Source organism: Mustela putorius, unplaced genomic scaffold, assembly GCF_011764305.1.
Source record: "Mustela putorius furo isolate JIRA1106 unplaced genomic scaffold, ASM1176430v1.1 tig00000281_pilon_pilon_pilon, whole genome shotgun sequence".
Taxonomy (NCBI): Eukaryota; Metazoa; Chordata; class Mammalia; order Carnivora; family Mustelidae; genus Mustela; species Mustela putorius.
In genome coordinates, this window is record NW_025421343.1 from 14,665,151 (window position 1) to 14,682,478 (window position 17,328).

A 17,328-nucleotide genomic window follows, 5' to 3' on the forward strand; every position below is an offset into this window, starting at 1 on the left:
CCAGTTTTGCCTTTGGAGTTCATAGTGGAGCCTAAGAGACAGGGCCTAAGGTTACTGTGTGATACCTCTGACTACATCAGTCATTGGAGAATTTGTAATTGTTTATGGATTTATTTTTTAATGGATTTTTTTTTTTGACACATTGTAAACTTGTGGGAAGGTAGGAAGAACTTTTGGGAGAGCTCTTTGTAAAAGCAAAACCAGTCCTAAGATTTGCTTCTTAGTCAGAATGTAGGAGAACTAGTAGCTATGATGTAAACAGAAACTCATGGAATCCAGGGGGTGACTTTGTCTAACTCATGGGCAAGCTTACCTTTTAGAAATTACCCTGTAGAGCAGTAATCTTGAAGGGCTAGACTCGAGGCAGTCTAAGGCAGAACTATCTGCTTCCAAGGAGGTTTTGTTAACTTGTCAGGTACAGTGTAGCCAGACTGTGTGTGGCAGGGGCTCTAAGGATTGTTTGGGTAGCTGTGATTTACAGAAGTGTTAGTGACCTTTCAGAGAGCTTTCACCATTCCCATAATGCTGAGGGTTTCAACTTGGCAAAAGAGGTTTGAGAAGTAGTTCTGGCAGCAGCAACACCATATTTGGATTAGTGATGGCATTTGCTAGCAAATGCTGGGAAAGCATTGTGTATTCTCTGAAAGAACTTTGATGTTGTGCTGCCTGTTTGGTGACCCCAAGAGAGTGCACACAGCTTTGGAAGTGGCTTTGGGGCCTTCTGGGGCCTATGGCATTAGAAACCTCAGGTGGTATATACTAGCTTAAGGGCTCACTGGAATGATGGTGGGGCACTTTAGTCACTGTGGGTGAGGGACCTTCAGCTGCTCTAGGTGGTATCTATGAAGCTTCAGGTTTTGATGATTGACAGTGACCAAGGCAATCTGGTGATTCTGATGGTTGAAGCCCTTGGAGGTAACAGAAGGCATCTGCTTGACCATCAGACTGCTTGTAGTTAATGACAGAGAGTGGGGACAGCAAGACCAGAAAATGCCATGATAGTGGGAAGAATTGAAGTTTTCATGGCAGCTAATCAGAGAAAGTATCGGAGGAGAGATCCCAGATTCGAGAGAGGTGAGGATGGCAGTAGCCATATCTCAAGTGTGTGGACTGCTGGCTACTAGGATCTAGAGCATGGGCGCCAGCAATTCACCAAATTTGTGTTCTATCACTGATAGGTAACCGTGTGTCCCCCTGTCAGATTATTAGAACCTTCTTTTTACTCTTATCCACCTAACTAATGGTGACTTGCAAAGCATGTCTTCCTGATTTAGCACGTCTTTATAAATATTCATAATTGTTGTCAGATATTTTGGCTAATCTTTGAGACAAAGCATTTAAGTATATTTGGTGCTAGAAACAGAAGAATTCCTTTGAGAATGGATACCAAGGGAATGCATAATGAGTAATCTACGTTCTGGCTTTTTTGGTGGGGGTATGTTTGAGGTGAATGTTCCTAATTATGTATTTTAATTTACTCATTCCTCTTTTGAGGACATTTTTGTCATGTTAAGTAATAAGGGCTTTTTTAAGTAAAAAGTTTTTTGTGTGTGGTTTTATGTTGCTGTGAAAGTAGTTTAGGTTCTAGGTGACCTGGATTCCAGATTCTTCTGATCCATCCTATGAAACTACATTGTTAAGTTGGTACTGGTAAGTTTTTGTTGAATTATGGTTCTGGGACACAGAAGAAAGCCTGGATCTTTTAACTCTGTTCTCTACCATCTTTCAGTGTGTGTTCTCCCTTCCTACCTCCCTCTTTTCTGGGGTAGGAGCATCTGTTTACCCGGAGCTGTAACAGGAAGCTATTACCCCACTAGAACTACCTAGACACTGTGCTTTTCACATACTTGAGGAATTCTGTGTAGGCTGTTGTCATATAAGATTCCACTGACTTGTAGTCTGGACCTGGAAAATTTGTACAAGCTTCCAGGGCCACCTGTTGTGACCAGGCTGGGTAGACTCCTGTGGGCTGATGTGAGCAGACAGGATGAAGCTGAAGCCATTGTGGCCCAGGCCTTTAAGTCCCACAAACAGACTTGAGTAATAAACTGGAATGCTGTCCAGCAGCCTGTGAGCAGCACCCTGTTGTGGATCTATGTTCCCACCCTGCCAAGAGAAGGGCAAAGACGCTGGTGATTCCTTTATGAGAGGCTGGTTTTGAGTGAGGAACAGTAGTGAATTTTTGACACGCTTAATGATTTTTTTGTCCTTTAATATTTTAATGCTTCTTTTAAAGTTCTTTAGTCATCATTTAATGTAAGCAGAAAAGAGATTTGTGGTGTTAGCCAAGGCACTTTCTGGCTTTTAGTTTTGTGAACATAAAAAATTATTGAAGATTTCTGCCTTAATGTGTTGACTGTTTTCAGAGGCCCATAGTATGATCACTATTTAAAATAAATAATATCAGATATTGGGTTCTGTGGCAGATTATTTTTAGTAAAAACAATGTGTTGGTCTATTTTAAATTTCCTCTCCCATGTTAAAAACATCTAGAATTCTCTCCTGCTTAGGGCTTTTACTTCAGTGTTTAAGTCTTCTGAGTTTTCTTGAGTTTACTTCTTCCTAAGTAAGAAGTCAATAAAATCATTACTGCTTTAAATGCATATGTGTGTATGTTGAAATAAATAGGGCTAAGATTTTAAACTGTCTAAATTTAGACATTGTTGTGGGATAGTTGAAAGCAAAATACATAGGCCATATTCTTTAGAAGAGTATGGTCTAGTTCGGTCATGTAAGAATGCTACTCGTACACATGAAAGAGCTGGGAAAATTCTGAAGCAACGGAAGATAAATTCGCATGGAATTCACTCTATTTATTTGTGAAGTAAAGGGAAGATCATTGTGCTCTTTAAGTGTTGTGGAGTTAGTATCTTAAATTTGACTTTGGTGGCACTGGGGTGGCTCAGTTAGTTAAGTGTCCGACTCTTGCTTTTAGTTCACGTTGTGATCTTTGGGGTTGTGCTCAGTGTGGAATCTGCTTCTCTCTTCTCTCTTCCTCTTTCTCCCCCTCTGCCCTTTCCCCTGCCCACACACATGCTCTAAATAAATAAATAAATAAATAAATAAAATCTTAAAAAATATTTGACTTGGAAGAACATGCAAGATTTCAGACAGCAGATTGAGGTGTGGTTTTCTGTAGTACTGAGAAAGAGGCTGAACAACTGAGAGATGCTGGACACCTGTGAAAGACCCTCAGGGACTGGCTCTTTTGGATTAGCTGCCTTATCAAGAATAGGGTTGATGGAAGGCCTAAGGATTTGATTAAAGGAGGTTAGGGAAAAAGGGAGTGAATGATATAAGCAGTTGAGAATTTACGTGACCTCATTAAATAGGATGAAATTAGACTAAGAAGAAGTCAGAGGGAGGAAGATAATAGCTGTCACTTACTGAGTGTTGACCATGCTCTGACTGTTGAGCTGGGTGCTGTACATACATTTATATTACATGCTGTAGGTACATTATTACCATTTTAAGACTTAGATATTAAGTAACATACCCCAGGTGAACAGCTTGGAAGTGGTAAATCAGTGGAAAAAGATCTCACTCATGAGTGCTACACTAGGAAGTCAGACCATTGCAGGGCTGGTAGTGCTTTAAGGGGGGAAATAAGTATTAAAAATAGTTTTTTAAAAAACGTCAGCCTAAACTGATCTTCTGCCAGTAGATGGAGCATCTACATGGGTGAGTTAAAATGCTGACTGTTAAAAAATGGAGTAATGCCATAAAAAGCAAAATATAGAATATTTAAGATAGTTCTGGGTGAGCCATCTGGAACTGCCTTTTATGTAGGTATGACGGGGGTATAAGAAGAAAATACCAATGGGAGAAAAGGTGTTGGATTTGGCCTTAAATAGTAGCTGAGATACAGAGTGGGTGAGATCAGGTATATACTAGCTCTAAATTTCTGTTATTATGTAATATATAAATCTTTATATAGTAGAGAGATGTTACTGTTAATGAAGGGAAAAGGAAATTGAAATGACTAGAAATAAAAAATACACTCTGATTAAAAAAAAAAGAGCTAAGTTGAGTTCTGAAATATAGACAGAGAAATTGATAAGATACTTTGAGTATTGAATTTTTAGAATTACTGAAAAGGAATGGTTAACAAAGTTATAAAAAAGACAACAATGATAAAAAGCCAGGAATATATTCCCTAAGAATAAAATAAAGCATGTTCAAACTAACTCTTCTCTGTGAACTACGAGCGAGTAATCCAAGAAAATGCAGTAGACTAGGGTGTCTAAATTTTTGCGAGGCATTTAGTAAAGGTCTCCTATCTTTGCAGTCAAGATGGAAGGTGTTGTTTTAAAATTATGTGATTTGGACTAAGAACAGCTACATTCTCAATACCTACTGGGTTTGGCCACAGTTGCATGGTCTGGGGATGATCTGACCTACCCAGGCTTGGGCACAGTTCTTTGTTCCAGGGTGAGTACCTCAAAGTCCTCTCTTAGGATCTTTCTCCTTTTTTTTTTTTTTTTTAAATATTTTATTTATTTATTTGACAGAGATCACAAGTAGGCAGAGAGGCAGGCAGAGAGAGAGGAGGAAGCAGGCTCCCCACAGAGCAGAGAGCCCAATGTGGGGCTCGATCCCAGCACTCTGGGATCATGACCTGAGCTGAAGGCAGAGGCTTTAACCCACTGAGCCACCCAGGTGCCCCAGGATCTTTCTCTTTAGAGCTCTTATGGGAAGAAGGGCTGGGAATATGTATGCCTAGAAGTGATTAGTAGCCCCTGAAAGAATGTGGTCTGTTGTGGGAAACAAAATTCTTCAGAGAGAAGTAGAGGCAAGAGGTGGGGAGGGAACATCCTTCGAGGTTCAGCTACCTTCATACTTACCCCTGGTTACCTGAGCCTTTCCTCAAATCCAGGGTTTGGGCAAAGGAGATTTCTGTTTGTAGGAACCAAGAGTCCCGGACTCATACAAGCAGCTAGATGCTGTCTGGGTCTCTTCACTTTTATCGGGCTCCGTTTTTGTGAAACAATATTGGTTTTGTCTTTTTCAGTCTAAAGATCATTCTCAAAAGAAAAGATGAGTTAAGTTCTGTTTTCTTTGCCATCTGTTACACAACATGATTAGCTCTAGGCTCTGGGCCTATGCTGTTCTTACTCTGCTCTGAGCAGAATGAAATGACATTCTTTAGTTGATAATGATAATTGTTTGCATTATAGTCTAGTTCACAGAAGAAAGCGTAGACCTTTGCAATCAGGTCTCATCTTAGGATAGGATCAGAGAATCCCACTGGGCCTGGAGGTGGTATGGGCCCACTTTTGCCTGAGGCTAGCAGGTGTAATAGCTTACTTGATCCAACACCCAAGTCAGGTTTCGTTTGAGAGGGAAAAGGACCTTATACCCATTAAGTTGTGCCACCTAATACAGTGTGTAATTGTATTCAGATGATTTTTAAATGAATGAATTTGTTTTTAATGCCCCATTAATGTTTTTTGTTTAATGTTTTCTAAAATGAAGACTCTTTTCAATGTAGAATCAGAAGATTTGATGGCAAGGCCTGGTTCTCCAATTCAGCTACTGTTGTACTGAAAGCTTACTGTGGCTAAGTCCCAGTAGATATTTTGATGTACAATATTTAGTTAGTCTTTAGCAACACTTGCTAAGATAGGGATGATTGTCTACAGATACAGATGTGAAAACTTTGATCAAAGAACTGGAAAGCAGGTGGAGGAACTGAGTAAATACTTAAGATTTTATGACTTTGAAGAAACTTCTCAACTGCAGTTCCTTGAGAGAATTAACAACTGGTGAGTGCTCTTGGGCATCCCATGCATGTCTCTCCTATGCATCTCGAGTAGGAAGAGGTATGTGCCATCTTTGGGAAAATTAGTAAAGCAGTTCCTCAAATATCTGCCATCTGTTCAGATAAGGAGGCCGTTGGGACAGCAGATTGACCAGAGCAGAAGGGTATGTGAAATAATATGTAAAATAATTGTGAGGGGTAAGGATGCAAATGTGACAGGTAGTTAGATTACAGCCTGCCTGTCTTTTTTAACTTTGAAAACCATCATAAGAGTATGAATGTCATACAGAAGACAGAATGGAACATTTTAGAAGGTAGCATCTCCATCTAGAAATGCATCTACAAGTGCTGATTATGACACACTACTGAATTTATTTTCCAGCCATAGTTTGCAAGGCACCACTGGCTGGTATATGCCCAAATATGGATTATTTCATTTGAGACCATGTGCCTCATGATCGGCTCTACTAGGTTTGTTAAATTTTTCCCTGAAGGGCTTATAGTAAATTATTGTCCTACCAAACATGTATTAAACAACAGTTCTCTTTTCTCAGTTCTCACCTACACTTGGTATTATCAGACTTAAAATATTTTGGAATATTTCACAGCTATCTGATTAATTTAGTTAGTTGTGTAAATTTGCATTTCCATCATCATCTTTGGGATTGAACATCTTTCCAAGTTTTTTACTCTCAGAATTTCTCCCTTTGGTGAATTTCTTGCTCATTTTTTGTCCTTCCCCCCCTCCCCCCAGTTATGTGGTTTGTCTTTATTACTGTTTGGGAGGAATCTTGATTATTTTATCCTAATATTGGGAGGAATTTTTAAAAAATCACACCTCTTTTGGATGTATGTTAAGTATGTATGTATGTATGTATATAAAGTAGGTATCTTTTCCCAGATTGAGTGGAACCAGAATCCAGGTTTCTTAATTCCCTGTTAAGTATCCTTTGTGGTCTATCTCTGTCCCTCACTGCAAACCAGATAACTGGACGCTTAGCAGGTGCAACAATAGCACATTTTTGGGTTCATACACAAATTTTCCTTCAAAAGTAGGTGGGGGAGTTTGTTTGTTTGTTTGTTTTTTAAGAGTTGTTACTTAAGAATTAAAAGAAATACTGAATTTTATCATGTATTGTTACCACTGTCTGGTCAAGAATAATTTCAGGGGTGCCTCATCAGTTGGCTTTGTCAGTTAAGTGTCTGACTCTTGATCTCAGCTCAGTCTTGATCTCAGGGTTGTATTTGGGCACCATGGGCACCAGGGTGGGCATGGAGCCTACTAAAAAAAAAATTATAATTTCATAAACTATTCCAGAAGTTATTCGTTTTGGATGGTGAACAGTCAAAGCCAGTCCTCAAACTGACCAGTTTGTTAGCATGTTCATGATGTAGCCAAGGAGATAGGATGATCTGTTTAGATTCCATAGTTTCATAATGTTTTATTAAAGTTATTTACTCCTCTCTCACCTTCCAGATTTTATTTGTGAGATGGGAGAGGAAGAGAATCTCAAGTAGATTCCACACGGAGCACAGACAGATGAGGGGGCTTGATCTCATGACTCTGAGATCACGACCTGAGCCAAAACCAAGAGTCAGACGCTTAACCAGCTAAATGCCCCCAGGCACCCTTCAGCTACCAGATTTTTTAACTTAAAATAATCAAAAATATAAATGGCATTGAAAGTACATACATGAGATAGTGTATGAATTAATGTATTCTTAATTAATGAATTTATTTCTAAGCTATAACATCCTTGTCAGGCAGACACACCCTTGAATGGGTGCTCTTTTGCTCTTGATTCTTGCTTGAATCCTGCTTTCACATTTAAGAACATCTTTTCAAGTTTTTTCTTTAAAAATGTTAAAGGAAAAAAGTACAGTAAGACAGAAGTACTAATAATAGGTATTTCTTTTTATTAGCCACTTCTTGGCTTGTTTGCAATGCTGCTTATTTCCTGCAGCCATGCAAACGAGTTTGGTCACCTAGCAACAGAAGCTGGAACTGATCCTAGCACTGATGCAACAGTAAGAACATACAGTTATAACAAAAGGAGTTCTAGCACTACGCTGCATTTCCTCAACCTCTTTATACAATTTTAACTTTTAATTTTTACTACATGTGAGCAGAAAATAAGCTGTGAAAGTAGTTTATTTTTCTACCCTGGTAATTTAAACTGGAAATCCAGAATGGTAGAAGGGAGCTCAGAAAATTTCATCTAATGCGTTTCTTATTCCTATTTAGTTGTATTTTCCAAGACTGTCGAATAAGCTATAGAATTTAACATAGTAAAGCTATCCTGAGCTTAAGGTGTTTGAGTTTTTTCCTTGCCCATGTAGCAGTGACTTAGGATGTACCTTTTGGAAATAAAGGTACATGAGGAACATAGTAAGACTTTAAATTTTTTAAAATATTAAACTCTTACATTTTAACATTTTCAGATAGTCAAAATTAATTTTTTTAATATATAGTAAGGGAAGATTTGAAGGAATTCTTTCCTTGAGCAGTTACTATCTGATGGTAGCTATTAAAATTTGGACTTAATCTATACTGCCAAATAAAATAAGTCTCTTTTAACATGGTCTGTCCTTTGAGATGACAACTTCCAAAGTTGCTTCATTTCTTTCCTGCAGAACAGACAACTTATAAATTTGTTGGGAGTTGATGGGATTGGAGAATAATTATTGAATGAGTAAGTGAAAATCTGAAAGCTATGTTTGAATTGAATGAGGTCAATAGAGCAGTGAGGAATCTTACATAGTCTGAATGATTCTTGCTTGTAGGGTACACTTAGACATTTAGAGAAATAAGGAAGATTCTGGAGTTTGTTATAAATTGTGTCATCTTCAGATAATTCATTTATTCATTTGAATGGTCATTTGTCTGGGGCAGAAAATATGGTACAGTGTCTATGCCATCGTCACCCTTATGGCCTCTGCTCTAGTCTGGAAGACGAATGTAGTAGCACCATTTCCGTTTCCAGTGTTCTAGTGGGCATGGATGGCATAAAGATATAATAATCTATTCAGAAGCATTGGTGAACTGTTATAAAGTCATCTCTCAACAGGCAGAATCTGATAATCTGATTTGAAATTAGCCTAATGCAAGCAGTTGTGGCATTTTCTTCAGGGCTAGAGATAGCCTGTTTAATATATGTGTAGAAGCTATTGCTTTAGCATCTAGGAATTTGTGTTATTAATATTCTTTAGGTTAAGTACTAGACCACTAGACCAAGAAGGAGGTCTATAAAAAGCAAGTAAATAAAAATTTAAGACTCAGACAGTAGTTTTGCTTGTTCATTTTTGTTTTTTGTCCGAGTAATTCTGAGTCTTACTATATGTGTTTTGTTTTAGGCTGTTGGCTTGACATCCAAAATAAGGGTAGATAGCTTTTTAAAGAAAAATGTGCTCAATTTTGGAGAGGAGAACTCTCCTGCATTATGGTAACTGTAAATGGTGAATGCTTAGCAGTTTCTGCCCATTTTTTTTTTTATGTGCTATAAAGTAATCTTATGTTTCTTGGTTTGAGTTAAGCAGTGATTACCTAGGATCGTAATATCAGTTAAATCTAAACAGTCTAGTCTCATTAAATTTGCATGCTTAAAAAAACAGGAAATTTATTGGGGGTAATGCCAATGTAAGATTTAGGGAGTGAAAGTAAAATTTGTTAGGGAAGGCTTTTATTTTTTATTTCATTTTGATTTATTTTATTTAAATTGTATTAGTTAACATTTGTGCACTATTGATTTCTGGAGTAGAAATTAGTGATTTATCACTTACATATGACACCTGGTTCTCATCACAAGTGACCTCTTTAATACCCATCGCCTATCTAGCCCATCACTCACCTTCCTCCATCAACCCTCACTTTGTTCTCTGCCACTAAGAGTCACTGGTGACTTGTTTCCCTCTCTCCTTTTTTTCTTTTCCCCCTTCCCATATGTTCATCTGTTTTCTTAAAGTCTACGTATGAGTGAGAGCATATGGTATTTATCTTTTTCTGACTGACTGGCTTCACTCTAGCTCCATCCATGTTGTTGCAAATGGCAAGATTTCATTCTTTTTGGTGCCTTAGTAGTAGTCCATTATGTATATATACCACATATCTATCACACGTGGGCCCTCTTCATAGTTTGGCTGTTGTTGATAATACTGCTATAAACATCAGGGTGCATGTACCCCTTTGAATCTGTATTTTTGTATCCTTTGGGTAAATACCTACTAGTGCAGTTACTGGATTGTAGGGCAGTTCTATTTTAACTTTTTGAAAAACCTCCAGTGGTTCTCCAGAGTGGCTCCATCAGTTTGTATTCCCGCCAACAGTGTAAGAGGGTTCCCCTTTCTCTGCATCCTCGCCAACAACTTTGTTGTTAATTTTAGCCATTCTGACAGGTGTGATGCGGTATCTGATTGGGGAAAGCTTTTAGACCGCAAGGTAGACTTGTGCTTTCTTCACTCGATGTTCAGAATTTACTTCTGGTATCATTTCCTTCCTGTTTGAAGAATTTAAAACAGTTCTTTGAGAGCAGGTCTTCTCGTAACAAATTCATCTTTCATCTGAGAATGTTTTTATTTCATCTTCATTTGTACAGAATATTTTTACTTGACATAAAATTCTGGGACCATTCTTTTAGCACTTGAAAAATGTTGAGTAATTTCTTTCTCGTCTCCATGGTTTCTGTGGAGAATTCTATAAGCAATGCATCACTTTTCTCTAGCCACTTGCAAGATTTTTTTTCTTTGTCTTTAGTTTTCAGCAGTTTGCTTGTGAGGTGTCTGGGTGTGGATTTCTTTGAGTTTTTCCTTTTACAAGGTGCTGAGCTTCTTGAATCTGTAGGCTTATGTCTTTTGCTAAGTTCAGGAAATATTCTTTATTTTTTCTCCATTACTCTCTCTTTTCCTTCTGGTACTGGGATGACATGCATGTTAGATGTCTTGTCCTGTGGGTCTATGAGGCTCTGTTCATTTTTTCCAGTCTATTTTATTAATGTTTCGATTAGATCATTTCTGTTGATACTGACTTTTTCACCTCCATTCTGTACTGAGTCCATTCAACGAGTTTTTTCTTTTGATTACTGTGTCTTCTTTGTTCAGACTTTCTGTCTTTTGTTTGAAAGTTTGCTCTTCCTTTATAAAGCAGTTTTAAAACTTTAAAGTGTTTAATGGGGGTGCCTGGGTGGCTCAGTCAGTTGGGCATCTGCCTTCGGCTCCGGTCATGATCCCAGAGTCCTGGGATTGAGCTCCATGTCAGGCTGCCTGCTTGACAGGGAGTCTGCTTCTCCCTCTCCCACTCCTCCTGCTCTTGCTCTCTCTCTCTCTCTCACAGTTAAATAAATAAAATCTTAAAAAAAAAATTATTTCAAGTATCTTTGTCATCTTGGTATTGATGTCTATTGAACCATCTATTCACATACGAGATTTTCTTGGTTCTTTGCCAGATGATTTTGGATTGTATCTTGGACATTTTTAATACAATTGACGCTGGAGCAATACCCTGCACAGTTGAAAATCCACATTAAACTTTTGACTCCCCCAAAACTTAACTACTGATAACTTACTGTTGGGTGGAAACCTTACTGATGACAAACAGTTGATAAACACATATTTTGTATATTTGTTATATACTGTATTCTTAGAATAAAGTAAGCTAGAGAAAAGAAGATGTTATTAAGAAAATCATAAGAGAAAATACATATATAGTACTGTAGTGTATTCTTCAGCAAAAAAATTCCTGTGGCAGTGGATCTGTGTTCAAACCCAAATTGTTCAAGGGTCACCTGTATTATGTTAGAAGACTCAGGGTCTTGTTTAAATACTATGGAGAATGTTGATATTTCTCTTTTAGCAGACAATTAACCTGGTTGAGTTCAGGCTACGAGTTCTGATCAGTCTTCTGTGAGTTGTGGTTTCAGTGTTCAAGCTATTCAGAAATGTCTTGTTTGTGTGCCAACCAGTGGCCATTCTGGCACCTGGAATCTAGTTCTGTCCCCTAGTTCAGTTTTTAGGGTCTGGTGTGTTGCTTAGGGTCAGCCCATGCATGTGCAACTGGAGAGTGAGCCCAGGAGTTCATAAACGACTTAAAGGGGTCACCTTTCTGAATTCTTCCCTCTCAGTGATCTCACTGGGACTTTAGGGTTCTCCAGGGCCACTTTTTTGGTCATTTGGCCAGAAAACTGGGGCCTTGTTTACCCTACTCTTCTGTACATTTACTGTGACTATACCTGTATGTGGGGCTAGGTGATGGAAGGACAGAAAGCAAAGATGCAGTAGAGGTTTTTTTCCCCTTCTTGGGACCACAACTCCTCTAATTGGAGAGGAAGAACTCCCTGTGCCTGAGTTTTAGGTTGCCTGCTGTAGTAGACTGGTTACTTCTTTGAAGGGACTTTGCAGGTATAATTAAAGTTACTAAGCAGTCGATCTTAAAATAGGGACATTATCTAGGTGAGCCTGGAATAATTTACAGGAGCCCTTAAAAACAGTAGAGGTTGGTAGAGAGAAAGCAGATTCAGAGTGTGAGGGATGTCACCTCTGTTGTTGGCTTTTGAGGATAGACTGGGCCGTGAGCAAGGGAATGTGAGTGGCTTCTAGAAGCTGAGAACAACCCCTACAGCCAGTTAGGAAACAAGGACCCTGGTCTTAAAACTGCATGGAACTGCATTCTGCAACAGCCTGAATGAGCCTGGAGGCAGTTGTAGTCTCCAGATAAGAGCCTAGGTCAGTGACATCTTGATTTCAGCTTTTTGGGACCTGGAGCAGAGAAACGGTATGAGCCCATTGGTCTTCTGATCTGTCAGGCTGTGAGATAATAAAATTGTGTTGATTTAAGTTGCAATAAAAAACTAATGTACCATCAGACTGCGTTGAGCTAGAGGTGCAAGAAAATGGAGGGGAAAACCATGTGATTTCCCTTCCTCTCTGGGTGATAGGAGAAACCCATTCCTGTTTCTCATGCTAGAAAGAGAGGGCTTCCCCTGGAATTCTCTGTCCGCATTCTGGGTGCCTAGTTCTGTGTTTTGGCTGTATTGCATCCAGGCTGAGAGGTATTAGCGAGAAAAGTAGTAAACTCACCACAAGTCCTGTCACCCACTTTCCAATTCACTTAATACTGTAGATGGCCCCCAATTTGGGATGATTTAATTTACAATTTTCTTTTCTTTTATGATGGTGTGAAAGCGATATGCATTTGGTAGAAACTGCACTTGAAATTTTGAATTTTGATCTTTTTCAGGACTGGCAATACAGTGTCTATTACTTTTGGGAATGCTGGGCGGCAGCACTGAGCTGCACCTCCCAGTCAGCCATGTGATTCCAAGGGTAGACAACCAGTACACTTAGAACCATTTTATATTCGTATCCCCATTCTGGTTTTCACTTTCATTACAATATTGAATAGATTACATGAGATAGTCAATACTTTGTCGTAAAAAGGGTTTTGTGTTAGATGATTTTACCCAACTGTAGGCTAATGTAAGCATTCTGAGCATGTTTAAGATAGACTAGGCTAAGCTAGGGTGTTTAGTAGGGTAGCTATATTAAATGCATTTTCAGTTTATGTTATTTTCAGTTTATATTATATTTACCAGGATTTAACCCCATCATAAGTAGAGGAAGATCTATAATCACTTTTTAAGTGACCTCAAATAGCTGCTGCTGCCTTCATTCTGTCCTGATTTTATAACTGCATTCAGTGGGACAGATAAGGTGGAATGTGCTTACATACTCTACCCAAATTGGAACTCTTTACATAGGTGTTTTTAAAAAAAATCTAGTTTATCATAAAAGAAATATTTACTCCTTGTGTGGAAAGTGGTAATCTCTAGTGATAATCTCTGTTAATACTTTAATGTATATTCTTTTGGATTTTCTCCTAACCATTGCAAGTATTCCCTTTTTAAAAAAACAAAAATGGGGTCATAATTTTGTAAAACTTAACTTTTTTTCACTGAAGATGTCATGGCCATTTTTCCATATTAGTAGATACATAGTAATGAGCCTCACTTTTTCCTTATGAATAGTAATATTAGAATAGTAGCAACTACCATTTCATTTAACCAATAAAGGAGTATATTAATTTGCTAGGGCTGCTATAACAAAATGCCACAGACTGGGTGGCTTAAACAGACCTTTATTTCTCCACAGCTGTGGAGATTAGAAGTTCAAGATCAAGGTGTTAGCAGGGTTGGTTTCTTCTGAGGTCTGTCTTCTTGTCTGGTAGATAACCATCTTCTGTTATCTTCACATGGGGTCTTAGTCTGTTTGAGCTGCCAAAACAAAATACCATGGGTTGTTTAAATAATAGAAACTTATTTTTTGCACAGTTCGGGAGGTTGGGAAGTCCAAGATCAAGGTGCTGGCCAATTCATTTCCTATTGAGGGCAGACAACCTCCTTCCTGGCTTATAAATGACTGCCTTCTCACTGTGTCCTTACAGGATAGAGAGACAGAGAACACTCTGGTGTTTTTCTCTTGTCTTATATAAGAGCACGGGCACTACTGGATTAGGGCCGCACCTTTATGGCTTCATTTAACCTTTATCTCCTCCTCACAGACCATCTCCAAATATGGCAACATTGGTGGTTAGGGCTTCAGTGTAGGAATTTGAAGAGTGTGTGTGTGGGGGGGAGATTACATATAGATATTCAGTCCATAACACATGGGTCTTTCTTCTGTACTTACTGTGTCCTAATTTTCTCTTTTTATAAGGATATCAGTCCTGTTGGATTAGGGCCCACCATAATGACCTCATGTTACTTTAATGAGGTACTGGGAATTAGGACTTCAACATGGGAATTTTAAGATGCAGCCCATAATAGGAAGGTATTGTTATTTTCTCCACTTAAGATAAGGAAGATAAGTCTCAAAGACCTTGACTGATTTGGCCAAGATCACAGAGCTAGTTAGAGAACCAGGATTCAAACCCAGGTAGATTAGCCTCAGAGCCTGCTCTCCTAATTACCTGGCCATTCTCCCACCCCCAACCTCTACCTTGGCATGACAGTTGTTGGGGTGTGCCTTGATTATTTAATCCTATGTTGGACGTAGGGGTTTTCTCTTTTCCAGTTAGACAATGCTGCATTGAACAAGTTTTTATAGGTAGCACTGTATACCTGAAAATATTACTGTATTGTGTAGAAACCAGTTTATTCACAGAAATCATTCAGTGTATGTATTTTCCCAAAATACCCTCTGAAAATGTACTCCTTTACTCTTCTAACAATGATCAATCAATGAGAGTGGTAAGTTTTAGAAAACAACTTCTTTCATAGGCTGCAGATGATTTGAATTGGGTCCTTACTGTGGATATTTGAGTGAAACAAAGGGCACTTTTTCTGTTAGGTTGGGTGAAAATCATATGAAGTGATATATCCTAGTCAACTCATGAATCATTTTCTTTTTTCTTTTTTCTTTTTTTTTCTTTCAGAATTTTGATTCTGACATTAGCAGTGTGGGAATAGATGGCTGCTGGCAGGCAGACAGTCAGAGGCTTCTCAATGAGGTGATGGTGGAACACTTCTTTCGACAAGGAATGCTGGATGTAGCTGAAGAGCTCTGCCAGGTAACTGTGTGCCGGCATGTGAGGAGATGAAACAGAAACGATGGGGCTCCTTGGAGTCTTTGAATCTTCTTCTGGCTGTGGATAGATTTTTAATATTTTAAGTATCCTGACCTCATTTTACTAGGAGGTCTTTTTTTTTTAATTGGTGAAAACGACAGTCCTAAAACTTCTTATTTGAATTGTTTTTTCCTTATTCCTGCCCTATCACATTGATCCCAGCTCATCAACCAAGGGGTCAAAAGTGATACTACTCTCTCCATTTCCTCTTTTAAATAGGGAGGGTAGGATAGCAGAGAAGAAAAGAATCTGGCCCAAATTGTAGCATTTTGTGTATCAAATGAGTTTTAAGCTAAAATTTACTGAAGGTGAGCAGCTTTTGTCTTTTATTGCTAGTAGACATGAGCCTAGGGATCTCAGAATAGTTTACCAGGATCACTTAGTCGTAATGGGGGGCAGCTACCGTGTATTGAGTCCACAAGCCAATCCCTGCCTTTATTCCTCACCACAATCCTGTGAGGTAGAAGTTGCTAGAAATTTCTTCCATTCTGTAGATAAGGAAGCTGAGGTCTGGAGAAGTGGTTTTGCCCAAGACCATACAGGTTCCTTAGTGAAGGAACTAGGATTCAGTCCCAAATTGACATCCTCAGACTCTGTTCTAAGCCACCATGAACTATTGTGTTTTCCATTTAGAAGAATGAAGGACTATAAAGATAAAATAGTTTAAAGCAAGTCTGTAAACCAAACCTTTAAGCCTTTTCTATTTTATTTTATTTTTTATTTTTTAAAATATTTTATTTTTATGTAATCTCTGTATAGCCAGTGTGGGTCTCAAACTCACAACCCCAAGATCAAGAGTTGAATGCTCTACCAACTGAACCAGCCAGGCACACCTTCTATTTTAAACAATTCAGAAAAACAGTAACTCAGGTCTTTCTCTGTACCTTACGGGAATTTTGTATGTTTCCTTGTAAATTTCCTGAAAGGAGTTATGTCAATTAGGATTAAGTTTATTTATAAGTAACAAAGACCCAAAATACCAGTGACTTAAAAAAAAAAAAAAAAGTTTGTTTCTCTTGCAAAGAAATAGGTGGTGGTAAGCCATTCATAGCATATATAGTAGCTGTGCTGCAGGAGGCTTTCAGGGCCCTAGCTTCCTTATAGCTCTGCTGTTCCTTAGGTGTCCACTGTCCTTATGATCCAGGACAGCAGCCAGAAATCTAGCTGCACCTTTTGGTATTCCAGAAAGGGGCTAAGAGTACATGTTTATGTTTCACTGCCCAGAATTTACTCTCACAAAGTCATACACAGCTTTATTCCATACGGTTACGTACTTAACTTTGTATGGAATACATAGGGATTCTATTGCTATTGGAAAGAATGATGGTAGGGCTCAGTCATTAGTCTATACCATAGAAATACATGTTAAAAAATTATTTTTAATGGCCCAACCCATATTTTATAATTTAGAATATGTTTTTACCATGTCTCTTTATCTTATTACTGCTAACAAAAGATCATTCTGTTTTTTTCAGGAATCTGGTCTTTCTGTAGACCCAAGTCAGAAAGAACCATTTGTGGAGTTAAATCGAATATTAGAAGCATTAAAAGTCAGAGTTCTGAGACCTGCTTTGGAGTAAGTTCTGTGTTTGTTTTCTTTTGAGTATTTGGGGAGAACTCTTTATAAGAAAACCTAATTAGAAAATACATTTGAGATTTTGAGATATAATATATATGCGTATGTACATATGTACATACATCTATACCACTCACTTTCAGAGACTTCAGAGAAGAGCAAGGGAGAAATATTTTCTTCCTTTTAACTAAGTAAGAATGGAGGATGTACAAATAGGAGAAAATGGTTTGAGCTTTCTTTATCAGTTGATCTGAGTTCGCAAGAGAGGAAAGAGGTTTCCTATATCCAAGCTTATTCTACTACTTTAGACTAGCATTATAACGGGAAGTACTATCATTCGGGTGGTCTGAGTTTGATATTTGAACTTCTGTACTTTGT

At 38.3% G+C, this 17,328-nt stretch overlaps 1 protein-coding gene across 4 annotated transcripts in view; it reads left to right on the plus strand.

Annotated features, from left to right (window-relative positions):
* RMND5A (required for meiotic nuclear division 5 homolog A) overlaps window positions 1-17,328 on the plus strand; it is a 62,285-nt gene that overhangs the window by 21,498 nt on the left and 23,459 nt on the right. For all 4 annotated transcript variants that reach the window (XM_004742364.2, XM_004742365.2, XM_045079121.1 and 1 more), the window contains exons 3-4: window positions 15,183-15,317; window positions 16,850-16,950. In XM_004742364.2, the coding sequence (XP_004742421.1) occupies window positions 15,183-15,317; window positions 16,850-16,950 (236 nt within the window). The remainder of the gene's footprint in view (window positions 1-15,182; window positions 15,318-16,849; window positions 16,951-17,328) is intronic.